The sequence below is a fragment of the Perissodus microlepis genome, chromosome 7 (genome assembly GCF_051167445.1).
Source record: "Perissodus microlepis isolate ML-2025 ecotype Zambia chromosome 7, ASM5116744v1, whole genome shotgun sequence".
NCBI classification, from domain to species: domain Eukaryota; kingdom Metazoa; phylum Chordata; class Actinopteri; order Cichliformes; family Cichlidae; genus Perissodus; species Perissodus microlepis.
In genome coordinates, this window is record NC_140467.1 from 12494464 (window position 1) to 12513472 (window position 19009).

General features: G+C 38.7%; 4 protein-coding genes across 6 annotated transcripts; 2 read left to right on the forward strand and 2 right to left on the reverse strand.

Moving 5' to 3' along the window:
- The first annotated feature begins 634 nt into the window (after positions 1-634).
- On the forward strand, positions 635-3258 carry rps27l (ribosomal protein S27 like). Its single transcript, XM_084933474.1, has 4 exons — positions 635-729; positions 1190-1298; positions 2111-2221; positions 2773-3258. The coding sequence occupies exons 1-4, from the start codon at positions 724-726 to the stop codon at positions 2799-2801; spliced, it is 255 nt and encodes an 84-aa protein (XP_084789600.1). The 5' UTR covers positions 635-723; the 3' UTR covers positions 2802-3258.
- On the reverse strand, positions 2978-5982 carry dnaja (DnaJ heat shock protein family (Hsp40) member A). Of its 2 annotated transcripts, none has more exons than XM_084933471.1 (8): positions 5890-5982; positions 5401-5542; positions 4769-4943; positions 4559-4663; positions 4244-4471; positions 3917-4147; positions 3695-3795; positions 2978-3589 (listed from the first exon to the last, which is right to left on the reverse strand). In XM_084933471.1, the coding sequence occupies exons 2-8, from the start codon at positions 5530-5532 to the stop codon at positions 3374-3376; spliced, it is 1188 nt and encodes a 395-aa protein (XP_084789597.1). In that variant the 5' UTR covers positions 5533-5542; positions 5890-5982; the 3' UTR covers positions 2978-3373. The 2 variants fall into 2 exon arrangements, with proteins under 2 accessions (XP_084789597.1, XP_084789595.1); XM_084933469.1 differs by having other exon boundaries at positions 5871-5980.
- acsbg1 (acyl-CoA synthetase bubblegum family member 1) lies at positions 5978-12678 on the forward strand. Of its 2 annotated transcripts, none has more exons than XM_084933467.1 (15): positions 5978-6063; positions 6682-6777; positions 7406-7473; positions 7560-7828; positions 7935-8023; positions 8176-8296; positions 8382-8462; positions 8552-8701; positions 8890-9066; positions 9333-9514; positions 9631-9864; positions 9994-10211; positions 10382-10521; positions 10683-10929; positions 11098-12678. In XM_084933467.1, the coding sequence occupies exons 2-15, from the start codon at positions 6743-6745 to the stop codon at positions 11172-11174; spliced, it is 2088 nt and encodes a 695-aa protein (XP_084789593.1). In that variant the 5' UTR covers positions 5978-6063; positions 6682-6742; the 3' UTR covers positions 11175-12678. The 2 variants fall into 2 exon arrangements, with proteins under 2 accessions (XP_084789593.1, XP_084789594.1); XM_084933468.1 differs by lacking the exon at positions 5978-6063 and adding an exon at positions 6088-6172.
- Positions 12094-18262, reverse strand: idh3a (isocitrate dehydrogenase (NAD(+)) 3 catalytic subunit alpha). The gene is made up of 11 exons (XM_084933472.1): positions 18154-18262; positions 17220-17282; positions 17008-17091; positions 16701-16815; positions 16214-16401; positions 14442-14575; positions 14254-14356; positions 14078-14142; positions 13233-13317; positions 12961-13113; positions 12094-12869 (listed from the first exon to the last, which is right to left on the reverse strand). The coding sequence occupies exons 1-11, from the start codon at positions 18178-18180 to the stop codon at positions 12786-12788; spliced, it is 1101 nt and encodes a 366-aa protein (XP_084789598.1). The 5' UTR covers positions 18181-18262; the 3' UTR covers positions 12094-12785.
- Between the last annotated feature and the right edge of the window lie 747 nt (positions 18263-19009).

The following is a 19009-nucleotide window of genomic DNA, read 5'->3' on the forward strand; positions in this document are numbered from 1 at the left end:
CAATGACCCCAAACACACCCCCAGGCTGTGTAAGGGCTATTTGACCATAAAGGAGAGTGATGGAGTGCTGGGCCACATGGCCTGGCCTCCACAGTCACCTGACCTAAACCCAACTGAGATGGTTTGGGATGAGAGGGACCGCAGAGTGAAGGCAAAAGGGCCAACAAGTGCTCAGCATCTCGTTGGACAACCATTTCAAGTGACTACCTCATGAAGCTCAGAGAATGCAAATAGTATGCAAAGCAGTAATCAAAGCAACCGGTGGCTATTTTGAACAATCTAAAATATAAAAATGTGAATTATTTAACACTTTTTGTTCAATACATAATTGTTCAATACATTCATAGTTTTGATGCCTTCAGTGAGAATCTACAATCTTCATAAATAGTCATGAAAATAAAGAAAAAAAATAAAATAAATGGGAAGGTGTGCCCAAACCTTTGACTAGTGTATATATAATTTTATTTTTTTAAGTGATAACCCTAATACGAAGATATTATAAATGTTTAGTATACTAAAATATTATATATTTTTTGGGGAAATAAAAAATATATATAGTATATTTGGAAACCTCAAATCAAGTTTTATTTTTTTCTGTTTTTAATTTTATTTTTCTACATGCTCTTCACCATTTTCAGCACACTGTATGATTTCGAGTCATTCCCCGCTGCTCTGCTCCGAGATGCTATCTGTTTAATCGGCGCAGAGATTTGCACAGCGAAAATGCCTGTAAGTTAAGTTTCGTATTAATTTGTATGCTTTTTTCAACATGGTAGGTCCATATGTGCATTTCAGAGACGATGTCCTACCGTGTTTACACCGTGAAACCTCGCAGTTGTGTTGTTGACATTGTTGCAGTAGCAACACATGGAGTGGGGGTTAGCTAGCTAACAATAGCTGACGACGGGTGGCGACTACTTGCTGAAACACCGTGGTATGTAACTAGTAGTTGTGTGATGTAACTTATAACGTAGTCATGTCGGACCAAAAAGTAGTCATCGCCTGAAAACTTTCACGACTGCATTTTTTGCGTTTAACGAATCACCTGTAGTACACACGAACAACTGTGGTGCTTACTTAAGATGTAAATGCAATAGTTAATGTTTAAAAGAAGGTTTACCAAAGTGAGCTAAAAAGTTAAAACACGGTTTATCCCACTTATTTGACTGGACCTTTCCCTTCATTTCAGTTGGCCAGAGACCTTCTCCACCCGTCACTTGACCATGAGAGACGACAACATAAAAAGAAAAGACTTGTTCAGAGTCCCAACTCCTACTTTATGGACGTGAAATGCCCAGGTATACAATAAAGTTTATACTATATGGTCACCAGATGTCCCTCTTTATGTGGGTCTTAACAGCATTTTATTATTTCCTTTGATCCTACATGTGGACATAGTGTCTCACATTTTGATTGGATCTAGTTTTCAAAAGGCAGTTCTATAAAGATAGCTACTTCGGTAAAGCAACTGGGAAGAAAAGTAGCACACTCCTGCAGGTTTATATGCTACAGTCTTTTGCTGCCTACTACGGCCATGGTAGAAAATTGCAAGTCACCAAAAAACACAAGCTAAGCAGATTTTTGTGAAATTGGCAGAGATAAAAGGAAAGGCTCAGAAACTTCTAAAAACCCAGTGAAACTGGTGACTGACGACTCTCAGTATTTGTTTTTTGTTTTTGACTATAGCTCAAAATGTCATGAGCCAGTTGATGATTCATTTGCACTGAAAGGCAATTGATAACTATGCAGAGCGGCAACTGAAATAATAGTTTTAAAGGTTATTGGGGTAAGAAGGAGAACACTTGTGATTAAAAAGATTAAGTAATTTTATTCTAGATGTATATATTTAAAAATGGAGTTGGGAAGCTCACATAAAATCTGCTTTACAGTTAGCAATGTGTCCCACACAAATACAGTATTTGATTGGATCTAATTTAGTTGAAAATACACATGTACTCCAAGTCCTCATAGAAGAGTAATAAGTTATGCAGCTGCTGGGATTTTAAGCCATTTCTTATTCACACGTTCGATGGCTGTCTTTTAATCACATTTTACATATTTGGCAATCACAGAAATGTAACATTAAATATTTAACACCATTTCTTTGCAGGCTGCTACAAGATCACCACTGTGTTCAGTCATGCACAGACTGTGGTACTTTGTGTGGGATGCTCAACAGTGCTGTGCCAGCCCAAAGGAGGAAAGGCCAGACTAACAGAGGGTAAAACATCCAGAACATTCTGTACCAATAGAGATGTAAATACTTGATCGTAAGTGTGGGCACCATTATACCTGCTGTGTGGCACCTGGCAAAACGTACTGTACAACAAAGCCACCATTTCTACCAGTGGTGCTTTTTGTAATCTGGAATATTGTCATCACCCCTGCAGCCGGGTTGAAGACTAGTGCACAATTGTGGTGGTTTTTACTGCTGTTTTAATAACAGTAAAGGAGCTCAGATTCAGAGATATTGCAACAATTTGAAAAACATGATTACGGGGAAAAAAGAACCTTTGAAAGAAGACAAGTCTTATATGTCATACTTTTTTGGTTTCCATATCAGCTCTGATGTGGAGGTTTTATCAGGTAGTTATACTGTGGGCTCAGTATACTGCAGCAGATGCCTGCTGTCAAAGTAAGCATAATTAGATGCAACAGTAATGCATTACCACTGCTGTGCAATGCAACCAGTGGCAGGTATACTGGGGCCTTTGAACTGCGCATAAATGAGATATGAAAACAGATCAAGTAATTATGTTTTTTGTTCCACAGGTTGCTCTTTTAGGAGGAAGCAACATTAGATGGACATTGGAAACTTAATGACAGACTTTAAGCAGTGCCTTTTTATAAATCTTCCCATTGATTAAATGGTGTCCAATGACTAGTTATCATACAAATTTTAACTTGTAGACAAAAAATTACTGGCAGAATTTAATACGCAAATCTCAGTAAATAAAGACAGCAATAAAAAAAAAAGTTTAAGCATTCTGGGTATTTATTGTACAAAAAAAAGCATTTGACTTGAATTTCACCTTCACAGAAAGCATACAAGTCATCATTTAGGTTCATATGAAGACATTTGTGCTGTAAATTTCAGAAAACAAACAAAATACACACTTAAATAGAACATAACATACACAAAACAAACAAACAAACCACTGACAACTTTAGGTGCACCCTACTCCACTTGCATATTTGTGTCCCGAGTTTAATAGAAGAAAAAAAAAAAAAAAAAAAAGGATTGGCAACAGTTTTAAATGTGATGTCACAAATTTACAGTGTATGACTTAATGAAAGGGACCAAAGGCATGGGTTAAACCTTTCATTTTGCAAAACAAAACCCACATGCTCTACATATAGACTTTGACTACAATCACTGTGTCTGACATTGGACGCCACCTCTGGGATTGTCATCGTCTTCCTCGTAAACTTCACCACTGTAGTGTTTCTGTTGTGACTGCAAATCGGCCTCGCTTAGTTCTACCTCCTCCATGTCATCTGTGACCATCACATCCTCTCTGGGCGGAAGAAGTCTTTCCAGCTGGAACATCAGATGTTCTGGGAGCCAGTTTTTCTCTGGGAACTCCACCTGCAAGATTAAATGAATTCAAGTCAGCTGAAAACGTTTTCCCACCCTGTGGCTTCAGTTTAAATCCAGAATTGTGTTACACTGTTGAAATGATGTTCAACTTACCTGAAACTGAATAATAAGCTGTCCCCTTTCATAAGGTTCTTTGTAAAGTGGCATGCCCTCATTCATAACACATTTGACGTCATTGTGCTTAATGACTTCACCTGTTGATTTGAAGGAAGAAAAAAAAAAATAATTAAAAAAATTTGTAATCTATATTACCATTGTTCACAATCTGTCACCAGAAAAGCCAGCACTCAAGGCCAGCTGAATTCAAACACTTACCTGGTTGTGAGCTGATAACAAGCGTTCTGTTGTCTAGAGTCTGAACGGTATTCCGGAATCCACACAGTGCCTCGACAAGTTTGATGTCCATCCTCATTATTAGGTTATTGTCCCGTCTCTGGAAAACTGGGTGATCCTTCTGATCTAACACAATAATGACATCCCCAGGTTCCAGGCCAGGCTCCTGGTCACCTTCTCCATGAAATGTAATTTTCTGACCGTCTTTCATACCTGCACAAGAGACGTATCATTAGCTAAACTTGCTTTTGAAAACAACAAGAAAAGCATTTTTATAATACAAATGTCTCAGATAGGTGAGGGCTTTACCTTTGTCAATATGAACTTCAAGGATTTTCTTCTTGCGTTCTACTTTCTGGCCATTGCAGTTCTTGCAGCGATCCTTTGAGTTAAATTTCTCGCCCTGTCCCTGACAGTCTGGACACATGCTTTGGATCTGCTGAATCATGCCTGGTCCCACCTGCTGCACCCGGACTTGCACTCCTCTTCCTTTGCAGTTTGTGCACTTCTCCAAAGCACCCTTCTTGCCACCATAGCCTATGATGAGAAGGAAAAAAGGAATTAAACATTCTGTATTACTCCAAACACTGGTATTTTTGTTTCTCCAATTAAGTTGGTACTCACCTTCACATTTCTCACAAATGACATTCTTCTGGAGTCCGAGCTTTCTTGTTGAACCATTGTACATCTCCTCTAGTGAGACACTAAGCTGATGAACCACATTCTTCCCTAAAGGACAAATAAATGAAAAAGCACAACATTCATATTATAAATGCCAGGAATACACATCACTTCAAACTGCATCTAGCTTGAAAACTCAATGAGCCACCTCACCTTTTCTCTCCCTCTGCATTCGTCCTCCACCTCCAAAGAACATATTGAAAATATCCATCGGAGAACCTCCGCCACCCATCCCTCCTTCTTTGATAGCTTGTTCCCCTCCTTGGTCATACAAGTCTCTCTTCTTTGGATCTGACAGCACCTCATATGCTTGAGAAATGTGCTTGAACTGCAGATATAAAACAAATAATTGAATTACTTTTAAAACCCAGAATGAGTGACTCCACTAAAGCTATAACTTGAGTTTGTGTAGATTTTCAGTCATCCAGGTCATAGTAAGTCGATTATAACTTGTGTTAGTTTATTTGCTTCGATCCTTCATTAGGCTTACTTGACGTACGACTTGTGTTGTGACAATGCTACTTAAAAAAGTCACATAAATGATGAATAAAATAGAATACAATAACAGCACATTTAATGTTAAACATTACTTTCGCACAGTAGCAAAAAACATCAAGTCAGTTCAAGCGTGCAGGTCTTCCTGTAGCCACACACAGTCAGCTGCGCACAGATCATTCCAGAAAGCTCCCACTGGTCTTTAAAGTAGCCGGTTTAAAATTAGAAGCGGCTTTAACAGTAGCACGTAAACGGCTGAACTGCTACAATAAAACACGTTTAAAACTCACCTTCTCTCCTTCGTTTGGATTCTTGTCAGGATGATATTTCAAGGCAAGTTTTCGGTAGGCTTTTTTGATTTCATCCTGTGAAGCATTGGGTTTGACACCCAGAAGATCGTAGTAGCCGGTTTCGTGAACCATGGTGACTGTCCTAAAGAGCAAATATCACACACCACGAACACGTTACACACAAGGTTACAGCTTGAAACACACTGACAGCTGATATTAAACAAATAGCAAACCGCACGCTAGCTGCAAAACAGGGGCTAACCTCTGTTTTATCTCGTTAAACCCAGCGATAACGGACTGCTAAATTTCAGTATGTCTCACACGTTACGGGAAAGCAATACAACCGGCATTAAAAGACACATGGATGTCGCCCATATTCGCCTTAGCTATAGTCAACCTTAAATAAAACTGCTGGTATTTCTTTGTGACAATGACAATTATTATTCTAAACTGAAGTCTTTATGCCTTACTTTCCAGATGCTGCCTCACCAAGCTTTCAGTTGCCTTTGCTGTGAGAGTGCGGAGCGAAAGTGGGAGGTACTTATAGCCGCTTTGCAGTGCAGAACTTTCTGGAGAGCTTCGAGAAGCGGGACCGGATGTTTCGTTGGCGGAGAGAAAGGAGTCTAGAAGGGACCCGAGTAGGGGGACGCGGGAGGGCTGGAGGTTACTAGATCTCCTTCTTATATAGCGTGACCTACTTTTTCGAATGGCCTTAGATGTCTCTATGAGTCCAGTGGGGCAAGGGCAAGAAAAAAAGGAACAAATATAGCATGTATGATCTCTAATAAGATACAGCCTGTTTTGTAAATGTTATATAACCTTCTCTAGAATATTCTTTAATCACACCCATACGTCTGGCAAAACAGAAACAATACTCCGTCCCAAATAATTGCAATATTTGTTATGTAAGCTACAAACGTGTATACTTGTTGTTTATTATTGAAAGATTTATTGCAGATTAGGTGTTCCTAAATTCCACATTTTATTACATTTTTAGGAGTGCTAAAGCCTGTTTCACCCTGTAACTCGTGTGCATTAAGCTTGATTAAAATTAAATGCAGAGTGGTGTGATTAAGTTTTGAACGTGTCATTGTGTGAATTGGGAAAGGCTGTTTTACATGTGAAAAGCGAAGGTGATTTGAATTCAGGACATGTTCTTGAGCAACTGATTCCAATGCACTACCCACATGGTCTTTCCTGTTTGTTTCACAACCTTTAGCGACTTGGGAAGGCTTGCTGAACTGCAAGTTTGTTTGGTGTTTTTTTGTTTTCTTAATCCAGTATATTCCCATAAATCACGTTCGTCCAAGTTTTGAAAGCAGCAGTTTTGAGCAAGTTCAGAATGGAAAAGAAGGTCGATCATCAACTTGAGGATAGGTAAGCAACTTAAGATGAACTGTTTTTTGGTTTCTTTCACCTGCCTTCACCTTTTTTCTAACAGTTTAACTGTGGGATAGCTTCTAATACTTTCCCCAGCATGCATGCACAGTGCATAAATGTGGTGATGGTTTAACCATTTAGTCACTTCTGCCAGAGTTATTGAATGAATGTTCCTCATATTATAATATAGTTTTGCACCAAACCTTGGCACTGAGTCCACAAGTCCCAATTCCTCAAAAAGATTTTACTCATGTGTGTTTTTATTATGGTGATCAAGGATGTGCTGTTCCAGAATCATCTAGATGTGTTAATTTGAGTTGATTTTGATTATTTTTGTCCTTTGAATACACTGTCATCTCAATTGGGAGAGAAATGTGATCAATGTTTGGATCAGTCTTTATATTGATATGCAATGGCTCCTCCCCATCTACCATGACAACAATATTGACGAGTGGGAGCAGACAGTTGTTGTTGTTTTTTTTGACAAACAAAGCAAGGGGCTTTTCCTGTGGCAAAGCCCCGACATTGTGTTGGGTCAACAAAGCTAAAACGAAACCCCTGCCAGAATTTGAGGTGGAGTGCGTGCGAGTGTGCTTGTAGCCCATGTTTCCTCTGTGTGTTTCAGTGTGATGTTGCCAGCTCAGAAGACTACGGAACACACGCAGACAGATAGTGAAGAGCTCACCTTTATAGGTGAGTTATGAGCACTGAATAAGAAGACTTTTAGTGCCCAGTGATTGCATTTGCATTTCAGATTTGATTTTTTTTTCTCATCGCAGGACAAATAGATGTAAGTCAGGCATTTTCCAGCACACCTCTTGCTCCAGCCCATTCTCTTTGGACCACTGATGCTAGAGGTTCAGTCAAGCTGAGAATAGAAGAAGGATGTGCAGAAGAACCCAACACAGTTCACCAGTTGTTTAAAGCCTCAGTTGAAAAATATGGAAACAAGCATGCACTTGCCAGCAAGAAGAACAACAAATGGGAAAAGATAACTTTCCTAGAGTATTACCAGTTGTGCCGGAGAACAGCCAAGAGCTTTCTAAAGGTATATTAAACAAAAGAACTAATTACATTTTAGGTACGTGCTAGACTACACTGTCAATGATCAGACTTTTACAAAGAAAAGTCCAAAACTTTGTTAATGTGTGCAGCTGGGTTTAGAGCGATTCCATGGAGTGGGAATACTAGGATTCAATTCAGCAGAATGGTTCTTCTCTGCAGTCGGTGCAATCATGGCAGGGTGAGAAGCGCACATTACACATCAACAACTGGACCTGGATTAAGCACTAATCGAACTCAGCCAATCACTGCACATAAATACCATATAGGTGTATTTCTCCTGTTGCAGTGAGACATTCAATAACTTCTTTGTTTCTCCTACATCTCTAACAGAGGAATAATGACAGGAATTTATGCCACAAACTCACCGGACGCGTGCCATTATGTGGCTAGTGACTCTAAAGCCAACATTATTGTGGTAGAAAATCAGAAGCAACTGGAGAAGATATTGCAGGTACTATACAATGATATGCACATGCAGTGGGTTTGATTCCACAGCGAAAACATCTGTGGAAAATTTTTCTCCCTTGCTATTACAGATATGTGACAGACTACCCAATTTAAAAGCCATAGTGCAGTACAGTGGACAGGTTCAGCAGAAGATCTCAAATCTCTACTCTGTAAGTCCTCAGGACAGCACATAAAATGATACAGACCACTATGACTGTTGAGCCTGTGTTCCAAATGGTATATTTCTGCTTTTGGGCAGTGGGAGGAGTTCATGGAGCTGGGTCTGGATGTTTCTGAAAAACAATTGGATGACATTATCAGCAGTCAGAGAGCTAACCAGTGCTGTGTCCTGATCTACACATCTGGCACCACAGGCAAGCCGAAAGGAGTCATGCTCAGTCATGACAATGTAAGCTTTCATGTGGCTATCAATGTGTGCTTGTATGCCTAATGTGTCTATTAACAACTCTTATTATTGTAACTATGACAAGCTACTTGAAAGCAAAGAAGATCAAATGCAAAAACATAGAAATACCTCAGAAATGTGTTGTTGTTTGAGGTAAAACAAACAATTTTCTGCACTGAATGAATTTACAGATCACATGGACGGCCATTCATGCCAGCAGGGCTGGAGAAATGCAGCCAGCCGACACTAAACAGGAGTCACTAGTGAGTTACCTGCCTCTCAGCCACATTGCTGCTCAGATCTATGATCTCTGGACAGGCATCCACTGGGGTGAGCTGGTATACTTTGCACAGCCAGATGCCTTAAAGGTAAGTAGTTAAAAATATTTGATCATGTGATTCTAACATGTGTCACAAGAATATGCATTTCGACAACAATCAGTACTACAAGATGTTTAACATGAAAATAGGTGCACTTTCATGGCTCAGATAAAAATAAAAATTTTAGTAATTGTGGAGGTAATAATTTGAATAAGATATTGTAAAAATTCAGTATTGTGCAGACTGAATTCCCACACCCACAATGGTGTTCTCCCCCTTCATTCTTTTTCACATTTTGCACATTTGCTCTGTAGGGAAGCTTGATAACTACACTTCGGGAGGCTCGCCCAACATCCCACATGGGTGTCCCACGGGTATGGGAGAAAATGATGGAGAAGATAAAACAGGAGATTAGTCAGTGTGGATATTTGAAAAAGAAACTGGTTACATGGGCAATGTCAGTCAGCCAGGAAACAAATCAAAAGTGTACGCATGAGTGAGTAGAGTTTTGATTCTCAATAATTATTTATAAAATGTGCATATACGTGTAAATAGATGAATTTTCCCAGAAGAGATGATTTCATTCAAAAGTTTCATTTGCAATTTTATTAGGGATGATGAAAAACCGTTCCTTTTTTACGTGGCTGACAGCCTTGTGCTGCAGAAGCTTCGGAATGAGCTGGGCCTGTCTTGCTGTCAGAAGTTCTTTTCAGGAGCAGCACCGATCAGTAGTGAAACCGTGCAGTTTTTCCTGGGTCTGAACATCCGCTTGTATGAAGCCTATGGCATGAGCGAGAGCACAGGACCTCACTTCATGTCAGGTCCAAAAGCTTATAAACTGCCAAGGTAAAAAAATAATAATAATAATGTTTTTTTCAAAATCAAGAATTGTAAAAAATTACTTGTGTTTGTGGTCCTTATGTTTTGAATTGTAATAAAGTCTAAGACACAGAAAACTCTTTTTTTGACCTATAGCTGTGGAAAAGTGGTGCCTGGCTGTCGATACAAATTGGCCAATGTAGACTGTGAAGGGACAGGAGAAATTTGCTTTTGGGGACGCAACATTTTCATGGGTTTCCTCAACATGGAAGACAAAACAAGAGAAGCTTTGGATGAAGATGGATGGCTGCATTCTGGGGACTTGGGGAAGGTTGATGAAGAGGGTTTCTTGTACATCACAGGAAGGATAAAAGGTAGCATAATCTCATCAAACAAAACTATTGTGAGAGTGTAACTGGACATTTTAGGTCACTGACTCACACTGTGGAAAAAGCATGGTGTCCTGGGCAGAAATAAGACTTCTTTCTCTGTGAAGTGAGTCACAAACAGCTGAAATGTCAGGTTGTCTACTCCTTGCATTTAGAGTTGATCATCACAGCTGGAGGAGAGAATGTTCCACCTGTTCCCATAGAAGAAGCAGTAAAGAAGGAGCTACCCATCATCAGCAATGCCATGCTGATTGGAGACAAAAAGAAGTTTTTGTCCATGCTTTTAACCTTAAAGGTAATCTGCTGTAATTGTTCTGATTTTCCCAGCAACATAGCATGAATAGTGACAAGAGAACTGTTAAATGCCTTTCTCACTTACAGGTGTGACAATGATGAATTTAACCCTAATGTCATAATTTCTATGTATATGATGTTGGGATTTATCCCGTTTTTCAGTGTTGTAGCAATACCAAAACCATGGAGCCAACAGAGGAACTCAGTATGGAAGCTGTGGAGTTTTGCAGACAGCTGGGCAGCCAAGCAAGCAAAATGTCTGACATAACTGGTGGAAAAGACAAAGAAGTGTACCAGGCAATTCAAAAGGGGATTGACAGAGTCAACTCTGCAGCCACCTCCAACGCCCAACGCATACAAAAATGGACCATTCTGAGAAAGGACTTCTCTGTTTCTGGAGGAGAACTGGGTAAATTCAGCAGAACACTGTTAAAAAAAAGATTAATACTATACAATAAAGGTTTATGCTGGTATACCATAATATCAAGACCATGTAACACAATACAGGTGCAAGTTGTATCGAATCAGTTGCACATTGCAGAGAATCTATAAATGATTTACTATTTTCTTGTTCCAGGTCCTACAATGAAGCTTCGCCGTCCAGTTGTCTTAGAGATGTACCACAAAGTTATAGAGAGCCTTTATCAAGGATAAAGTCACTTTCTACTGTGTAACTGTTAGTATGAAAACATGTCATTTTCCTTCATCTCGTCCCCTGTGAACACGCATAAAATGTAATTACAGTACAGCACAAAAGTCTTGAGCCAACCCTCATTTCTTTTTATTTTGGTTCCAATGAGTCAGACTTTCTTATCATTTTTTTGAAGTGTTCTTGAGTGGTCAGATTATACAAGAACTGCGCTGAAAATTTGTGGTTACAGGTGTTTGATGAATCCAAATTTGACACTTGTGGTTCAAATCATCACTATGTACAATGAAGGTCAGGAGAGAGGTACAACAGTGAGTGTCTGCAGCCATCTGAAAAAGACGATAGAGGCTCTGTCATGTTTTGGGGCTGCATTGCAGCCATTGGTGTTGGAGGATCTTTCCAAAATGGATGGAAATATGAATGCAGAAGTGTACTATTGGAGTCTGATTCACAATCCAAGAGCATCTGGAAAGTATTTGACAATGGCTTCATTTTTCAGCATGACAATGATCCAAAGTAGTAAAAGCATTCCTAGACAGAAACAAAAACAAAATACACTTTTCAGTTGGGTTTGGCCTCCCAAGGGTCCGGTCCTAACCGTTCTTGAAGCAGTGTGGGATCATCTTGACACAGAATGAAACAAAGAGATCAAATCTAAAGAGATTTGAGATATCCTTCAAGAAGCCTGGAGAAATATTCCTGAAGACTATTTAAATAAATTACAAGAACACTTGCTTAAGAAAGTTGTGGCCATACCAATTTGAACTGTACAAACTGTTTTTTCCTTATATCCTGTATTTCCTTGTAAGTTTGCACATTTCAATAAATAATTGATTTTCCATTTTCACTGCATACTATAAAGAAATGAGGGGTGGCTCAAAACTATTGTATCTATTCTGCAGAATGAAAAAAGAGAACCACACATAGTGTTTAAAGGATATTTTATTTAATAAGTTTAAAGTTACACCATTTTAATGCAACTTTTACCTTACCAACACTGATTTTGACTTCTTTAAAATGATACCAATCATCTTGCCTGACAGGAAAATTGGTGGAAGTGCTTTATAACATTGATGAGAAAGACATGCTTCTACCCAGAAATCAGTTATAACAGCTATCAGAGTCATTTGAATAACACTGAATAAAAATTATGGCATTTCTCATGTCAGTGTAATACCAATTTTACAATAATTACATAAGCAAACAGTAAGTTTTCAAAAAACATTTAGTGAAAAAAATATCTAATGTGTTTACAGATGGATTATCTAAGCAACTAAATGTGAAGCAGAGTTTGACTTCTTAGCATATGATTTGTTTGTCAAGTGGAATTTGTGGCTGTGTCTTCAAATATCATTGTCAAATACATTAAACACATTTCACCAATAAATAGATAATATTCACCACTGATACACAGGAAAATCACGTATGCATATTCCATATACACAAACCACTGTTAACACAGTTGTCTGGATTGTGCAGAGAGAAAAATTAAACATTCAGGATCTCAAACTCCTAAGTAGTTTTTTCTTTTTTTGGTTGAAATGTGCGGATACAGCATGATATGGTCAAGTGGGCAAAACCCTAACAATTAACAAACATATCTCATTAATGTCCTTTTAGTCCATATCCTTCATTCTCTGACATATTGCTTCTGTGAATTCTGAGCACTTTGAGTTCCCTCCCAGGTCTTTGGTCAGAACCTTGAAGATGAATAACATAAGCATTATAAATTAGAAAACAGGTGTACACCATATAACCCAAACTGCAATTCTCCAGAAAAGAAGTAATTACCTTTCTGTCTCGAATTGTGTCAAAACAGGCAGTTTCAATCTTCTTGGCATGCCCATGAAGACCCATGTGCCGCAGCATCATGACTGCACTGAGCAGCAGGGCGGTGGGGTTAGCCAAGTCTTTTCCTGCTATATCTGGAGCAGTTCCATGAACCTGATTTTACAGAAGAAGTTGATATTTTTAAAGAACAACAAACACAAATAGACTGTGGATTTTCTGTGCAACTTGTATGTTGATCATGTATCTGCAACTTTACAAAAATGACCCCATACCGACTCAAATATGGCCACACCATTTGCACCAATGTTTCCACTAGGAGTCACTCCAAGACCTCCAATTAATCCGGCACAAAGATCACTGTAATGGTATACACATTAGGTTACCTTTAGATTTCATAAAACATATAGTGGATTTAACATAAATTCATAACACGAATGAGCAATCACATTTTTAATATTGTGTCAATATTTTTGTTGCTTTTTTAACAACTCCAGACAATTTTGCTGTCGCCCATGTGTGTTTCAGCTCTCTGTTTTGTATGCTAACTAGTGTGTGCAGGGGTATTCTTGTTCACAATGAGTACCTCCATGGATTGCTCTTGCTCCACCTAACCACTGTTGATACAGGCTGGACAAGTGTCTGATCTTATGCACCACCAAGCTGCATCATGAATCATCACAGCTGTTTAAAGGGATATCCAATTTTCATTCAAGCAGGCTGTGACTTAGAGTAACTCCTCACTGTTTTGTTTGGTGTTGGCTACAAGAATAGGGTTTACTACATTTACTATACTGCCTCTGTAAGGACCAGTTAGGAGTCAGTTTAACACAGTTAGGTTGTAAGTTTTTTGTTAGAGACACTAGGTTTAGAGGTGCTACTACTACTGTATTTTTGGTATGAAAACATAGGATTTAATTACACTTTTTTCTTCATTTAGAACAGTCAGGATCCACCTCCTCAGCACTCTCCTGTTCATTCTGTTACCTCCCTTTTTCCTAGTGAGCCACAGTTGAAAAATGTCGTCTTTGATTGATAAAGTGCAAAAGAAAAGACTCATAATTTGTCTTGTTCTTATGAGTATTTTAACATAAGAGATTTACTGGTGACAGTTGTGTACCTTAAGATATCTCCATACAAATTTGGCATCACTAGTACATCAAACTGTGTGGGATCCTGCACCATCTGAAAGTTTGGATGAATAAGGAATTTAAAACAAAAATACAGCAAAGCATTCTTTTATAGCCATCTAAAACATATTCGGACTAATTTACCAAAAAAGCTATTGGGACATACATTAAGGCACACGGTATCCAAGTACATCTCAGTGAATTTCACATCTTTGTACTTTTCAGCGGCCTCTCTACATTTTCGTAGGAAAAGTCCATCTGACATGCGCCTAAATGAAAAAAAGAGAAGCAAAAATGTAGTTTCAAGCAGCTTCACAATGACAAATGACTTAACTTGTGCTAAAATATACTTACATGATATTCGCCTTATGAACAGCTGTAACACTGGCTCTCTGATTGTTTCTTGCATATTCAAAAGCGTACTCTGCAATGCGTTTGCTGGCTTGTTCGGTGATGAGCTTAATACTCTGTACAACGCCATCAACAATCTGAAATAAAAAGAATGAACAGTGAACACGACTACAGTGCTGTGCAAATGTCTTGAGCCACCCCTCATTACTTGGAGATAATTTATCCAAATTTCAGGAGTGGGACCACACCTCATATATAAACCTCCTGCACTGCAAGCTGTTTGTTATTGTTTTCGTGCCCTATCCTGCCTCCTGTTTCAAAATTAATTCACCTCTCATTAGTGGCCTGGGACCCACCGCCAAGCCCTTCTGAGGCCTTCCCCAGTCTCAATTCACGCTTATGCCATCTGCTGTTATCTTAAAGAAATGCTGTCAAACCTAAATGAAGATGTGGTCCCTGCTAGGTAATTTATATTTTACTTCAGATTTTTAAAGTGGTCTTGACCAGTAGTTCTCTAAGTTTTCTGAAGGTCTTTCAAAGTGTATCTTTGGACTGAAAATGTGTGAAAAAGCAGCCAATGTTCAGTCTTTGTCCCCGACCATTTTCAGAGGAGTGTTTTGTTGTCTTTAAACTTTGTTAAGAAGCAGGAGTACCCAGAAAGAGCCCACACATGAAATTAGTGAAGTTAGGGTAAGTGGTGATTCTAAATTGCCCATGGGTATGAATTTGATTGCGAATGGTTGTGTGTCTCTTTGTGTTTGCCCTGTGACACACTTGGGACCCATCCAGAGTACATATCACATCTTGGCCTATGACAGCCGGGATAGCCTCCAGCCCACCTGTGACCCTGAGACAAGTTAAATATGAGCACAAAAGTAACCCATGGAGTGTTTCCCCAGGAAATGTAAAGTATAAATAACTGCTTAACACTTTAGTTTAACAACAACTAATGTAGCAGTAACAAAACCTTGTAACTCATGAGTAGCTGCACAATACTGTCAAATAATAAAACTGAACAATATTTTCTACCTGGGGTGATGTAGCTGGGCTCGAGTTTTTTAACCACTTGCTTAAGGCCTTTTTTTTTAAACATGTTTGGACTGGCATCATAACTGTGGCCTATTAAGAGGTAATTTCAGTCATTTCTCTTTCTATCATATGGAGCAAGCAATGTTCAGTTGAGACATTTGTTTACTTTTGGCTTGCAAAAGTTACCTTTTCCTCATTTGTATTCAAGTTGTACTCAAGTGGTGAAATGTGTTTGTTGCTTCCAACATTAGTGGAAACAATTTTCAGAAATGTTTTTTTTTTTTAAGAAGCTCTGTTTTTTTCTGCAGTAAATTATAATCAGAGGCCGAGATTGACTCTTTCTCTAACGTGCCCAAGCGTGTCTCGCAGATGCCCACACCAGGGATGTTATGCAAGTGTCACTGCTTTAGCAATGATATCATGATATAACATTTTTATTTGATGTAAAAGTTTTATACCGGTATGATTGCAAATGATACGATATGGGAAAAATCTACTCTAACACACCGCCAATGCAGTAAATGTATACTGGGTAGGAAAAAACAAACAGTGGAACACTATTGGTCATGGACTGGCCTCTTCAGAGCCTGGACCGCAACATTTCTGAAGCAGTGTAGGATCATCTCAACCAACATCCAAAGAAAAGGTTTGAATGTTCTTCCAGAAGCCTAGAGAACTATTCCTGAAAACTGTTTAAAGAAATTACAAGAAAGCTTGTCAAAAGGTAATGTTAATAAAGGTCTTACAACATGTTCAATTCCACTGTATTCTCCCTCGGTGTTCTCCCTGATTGTGACCAGGTTCACATCAGTGTAGGGGGTCTGGTAGCCCTCAATGGACACGCAGGGCCGCACATTAGCATAGAGGTCGAAGGTTTTCCTCAACAACAGGTTCATGGAGGGATGGCCAGCAGCTATTGGTGTCTTCAAAGGGCCTTTAGATTGTTAAAGAATTCAAAAATATTTCATGTCAAACCAAAAGAATATATCTAAAAACCTGGTGATTGGTTTGGAAGTTTTTCTCTCTTAAGCATGCCAAATTTAATTAATGCCCCTAATAAAATTTAATTTCCAAGCTGCTGATGTGGGAACACATGAGAGTGAAGTTCCTGGAATAAAGAGATTAGTACATATTCCCAATATACACACCATTACCTAGAACTGTCCTACTGTTTAACTTTGCCTTAAAAAAACAAAACAAAAAAAACCCATATAGATAAATCAATCAGGTTACCTTTCAGGCCAATTTTGCTCTTGTCCATTGATTCTTTGGCATCTGGAGGTATCATCCACTTTCCACCAGGTCCCCGAATGGCTGTAACATTTCTCTCTTCCCACCGAATAGGTGCCTATATCAAAAGGACATTCAATTCATTCTTTTTTCCCAGAAACTTTGTTATCTACAATTATACTAATCATATTTCTGTTATATGATTTATGTGGTATCAGTGCTCAAGCATTATATTATTCTCTGATAAAATCTGAAAAATAAATATGCATGTTAATGATTTTTTTTTTTTAAACAGTTTTTCAGTACTAACTTTAGCTGCTTCAAATATCTTCATGACAGCATTGGAGATCTCTGGACCAATCCCATCACCAGGGATTAAAGTGACAGTCTGAATCTGTGAGGCAGGACAAACACAAGTTTTATTGCACACTGATGAGGTAGTTCAAATTTAATATAACCTCGAAGTTACAGAAAAAACCTTCACACAAAAAAGTCTGTAGTTTTACAAGGAAAAATAAATACCCCACGGATGAAAGTCCTGGATTGTGGGGTCTCATTCTTCAAAGCCCCAACTACCTGTGACAACTGAGAAAAAAACAAAACACAAATCGATTTTTTTCCTCCCAACACTATTCTGCTGTTTATTTATGGAAATAAGAAAAAGCACTGAAAACATGTCTGTGTATAGTGTGAGGTGAACTGAACAGATGTCTTGAGTAATGATGATGACCAAATTTGTGCACTGCTGTGTTTAACAGTAAAACATTTTTGACTGGTATAGCTGTTTGGCAAGTTTGTATTGGTTTTGCAAACGATTACATTGTCAGTGTAATCTAAATATGTAAAACAATACAACTGCATGAAGCTCCTATGTGAGCAGGCAGAGAGACAGGAAGACAGGCAGATAGACAAACAGCCGAAGGCAACCCTGACTTGGAAAAGGTTACAAAACAGAGTCTCTATTCCAGATGTGGTCACATCAGAAGCGAGAGTAACTGCCTGCGAGCTCTTTTTCCAGTGCAGCAAGGATATACAGTATTTAAAGTTAGGTACACTTAACTTACTTCCTGTGGTTTGAGTTTATCCTTGCCATTGATCAATAAACCCAACTTTGTTAGTAGATTAAGAATCTGTAGATGATAGACATGTGTTTCCATAACGCAACCTTAATAAAAACATGTTCAACTAGAGCAACGAAGCCATAAATTGCTTCTACATTGCATTACACGAGACTAAACATACACTTGGCTAAATAGCTGCTAGCTAAACGTGTCGGGTTGCTATAGCAACTACGGGCATATAGCCTGTGCGTTAGCGGTCAGCTAAGTAGTTAGCAGTGGATATTCTGCCTCTGGTATGCTGTCAGCGGGACAGACAATAAGTGTTCGCTGATGAACTGAAACAAAATTGATCTAGTGCAACTATAACACATTTCCATAAGTTTCAACGTACATACCGCTGACCTCCACGCCTTCCCTGCCATTCTGAACGAACCAAGGTCGACACAGCAGCTGTAGCAACTGTCGAGCTTCTTCTTCTTGTTATTTTTGTTGGCGGTATTTTACACCCTCCGAAACGGTGCATTACTGCCACCAACTGGTATGAAGTGTGGACAACCTCGAATCCTATATATATATGTAGGATTCGAGATATATATATATATATATATATATATATATATATATATACACACACACACTGGTTTAAATACACAATTTAAACTAGTGTGCCCATCAAGTCTGTAAGTCGTGATATGACTCGCCTGTTCCCACTTGAGCTTCTCATTTCTCCTGCCTTCATTCAGATTTTGTAAAAACAGCTTCCTTTGCTTTCTTACTCCCATTGCCTTTTTTTTAATCCCCCTTCCTCCATTTCCGCCGTATTAAGCCCTTTATCTCTGTCCTACTGACATGAAAGACGTTTTCTGGCCTTTGTCATATGTGCCATTTCATTTCCTTTAACTTCATAATGTGCTGATAGCCATAAAGTGTTTGCTGACTATCAAAAAGTCCGAATAACTGTGCTGTAAAGCGGCCAATGATGAAGCTGAATCTGAACTTACTGTTATTTTTAATTGTCTTATGATTGCATCGACTGAACTACTAAAAGTATTGAAAGTATTTCTCCTGTGTATGCTGATCACGTCTTTATGTCAAATGGAATGTAAAACGCAAAGACAGGATCTCTCTTGGCTCTTACATCTTCTGGATAAAGATAATGAAAAAAGACTAAATTAAACTAAAACTAAATGCAAGCTTCTCATATGGGCTATATTGTAAATAGCATAATAATAGTGAATGCATCCGGATGTT

What these genes read in the sequence shown, in the direction of transcription:
- rps27l (XM_084933474.1), top strand. An exon ending in TATGGACGTGAAATGCCCAG is followed by an intron (nt 1,299 to 2,110) that starts GTATACAATAAA and finishes ATTTCTTTGCAG; the next exon opens with GCTGCTACAAGATCACCACT. An exon ending in AAAGGCCAGACTAACAGAGG is followed by an intron (nt 2,222 to 2,772) that starts GTAAAACATCCA and finishes TTTGTTCCACAG; the next exon opens with GTTGCTCTTTTAGGAGGAAG.
- dnaja (XM_084933471.1), bottom strand. Translation starts at nt 5,532, where the DNA reads ATGGTTCACGAAACCGGCTACTACGATCTTCTGGGTGTCAAACCCAAT. An exon ending in CATTTGTGAGAAATGTGAAG is followed by an intron (nt 4,472 to 4,558) that starts GTGAGTACCAAC and finishes TTCTCATCATAG; the next exon opens with GCTATGGTGGCAAGAAGGGT. An exon ending in TGAAGTTCATATTGACAAAG is followed by an intron (nt 4,148 to 4,243) that starts GTAAAGCCCTCA and finishes TCTCTTGTGCAG; the next exon opens with GTATGAAAGACGGTCAGAAA.
- acsbg1 (XM_084933467.1), top strand. Translation starts at nt 6,743, where the DNA reads ATGGAAAAGAAGGTCGATCATCAACTTGAGGATAG. An exon ending in CAGCCAAGAGCTTTCTAAAG is followed by an intron (nt 7,829 to 7,934) that starts GTATATTAAACA and finishes TAATGTGTGCAG; the next exon opens with CTGGGTTTAGAGCGATTCCA. An exon ending in CACAGCCAGATGCCTTAAAG is followed by an intron (nt 9,067 to 9,332) that starts GTAAGTAGTTAA and finishes TTTGCTCTGTAG; the next exon opens with GGAAGCTTGATAACTACACT.
- idh3a (XM_084933472.1), bottom strand. Translation starts at nt 18,180, where the DNA reads ATGGCAGGGAAGGCGTGGAGGTCAGCG. An exon ending in GGAAGGCGTGGAGGTCAGCG is followed by an intron (nt 17,283 to 18,153) that starts GTATGTACGTTG and finishes TTTTTTTCTCAG; the next exon opens with TTGTCACAGGTAGTTGGGGC. An exon ending in TTGTATGGAGATATCTTAAG is followed by an intron (nt 13,318 to 14,077) that starts GTACACAACTGT and finishes ATACCATTACAG; the next exon opens with TGATCTTTGTGCCGGATTAA.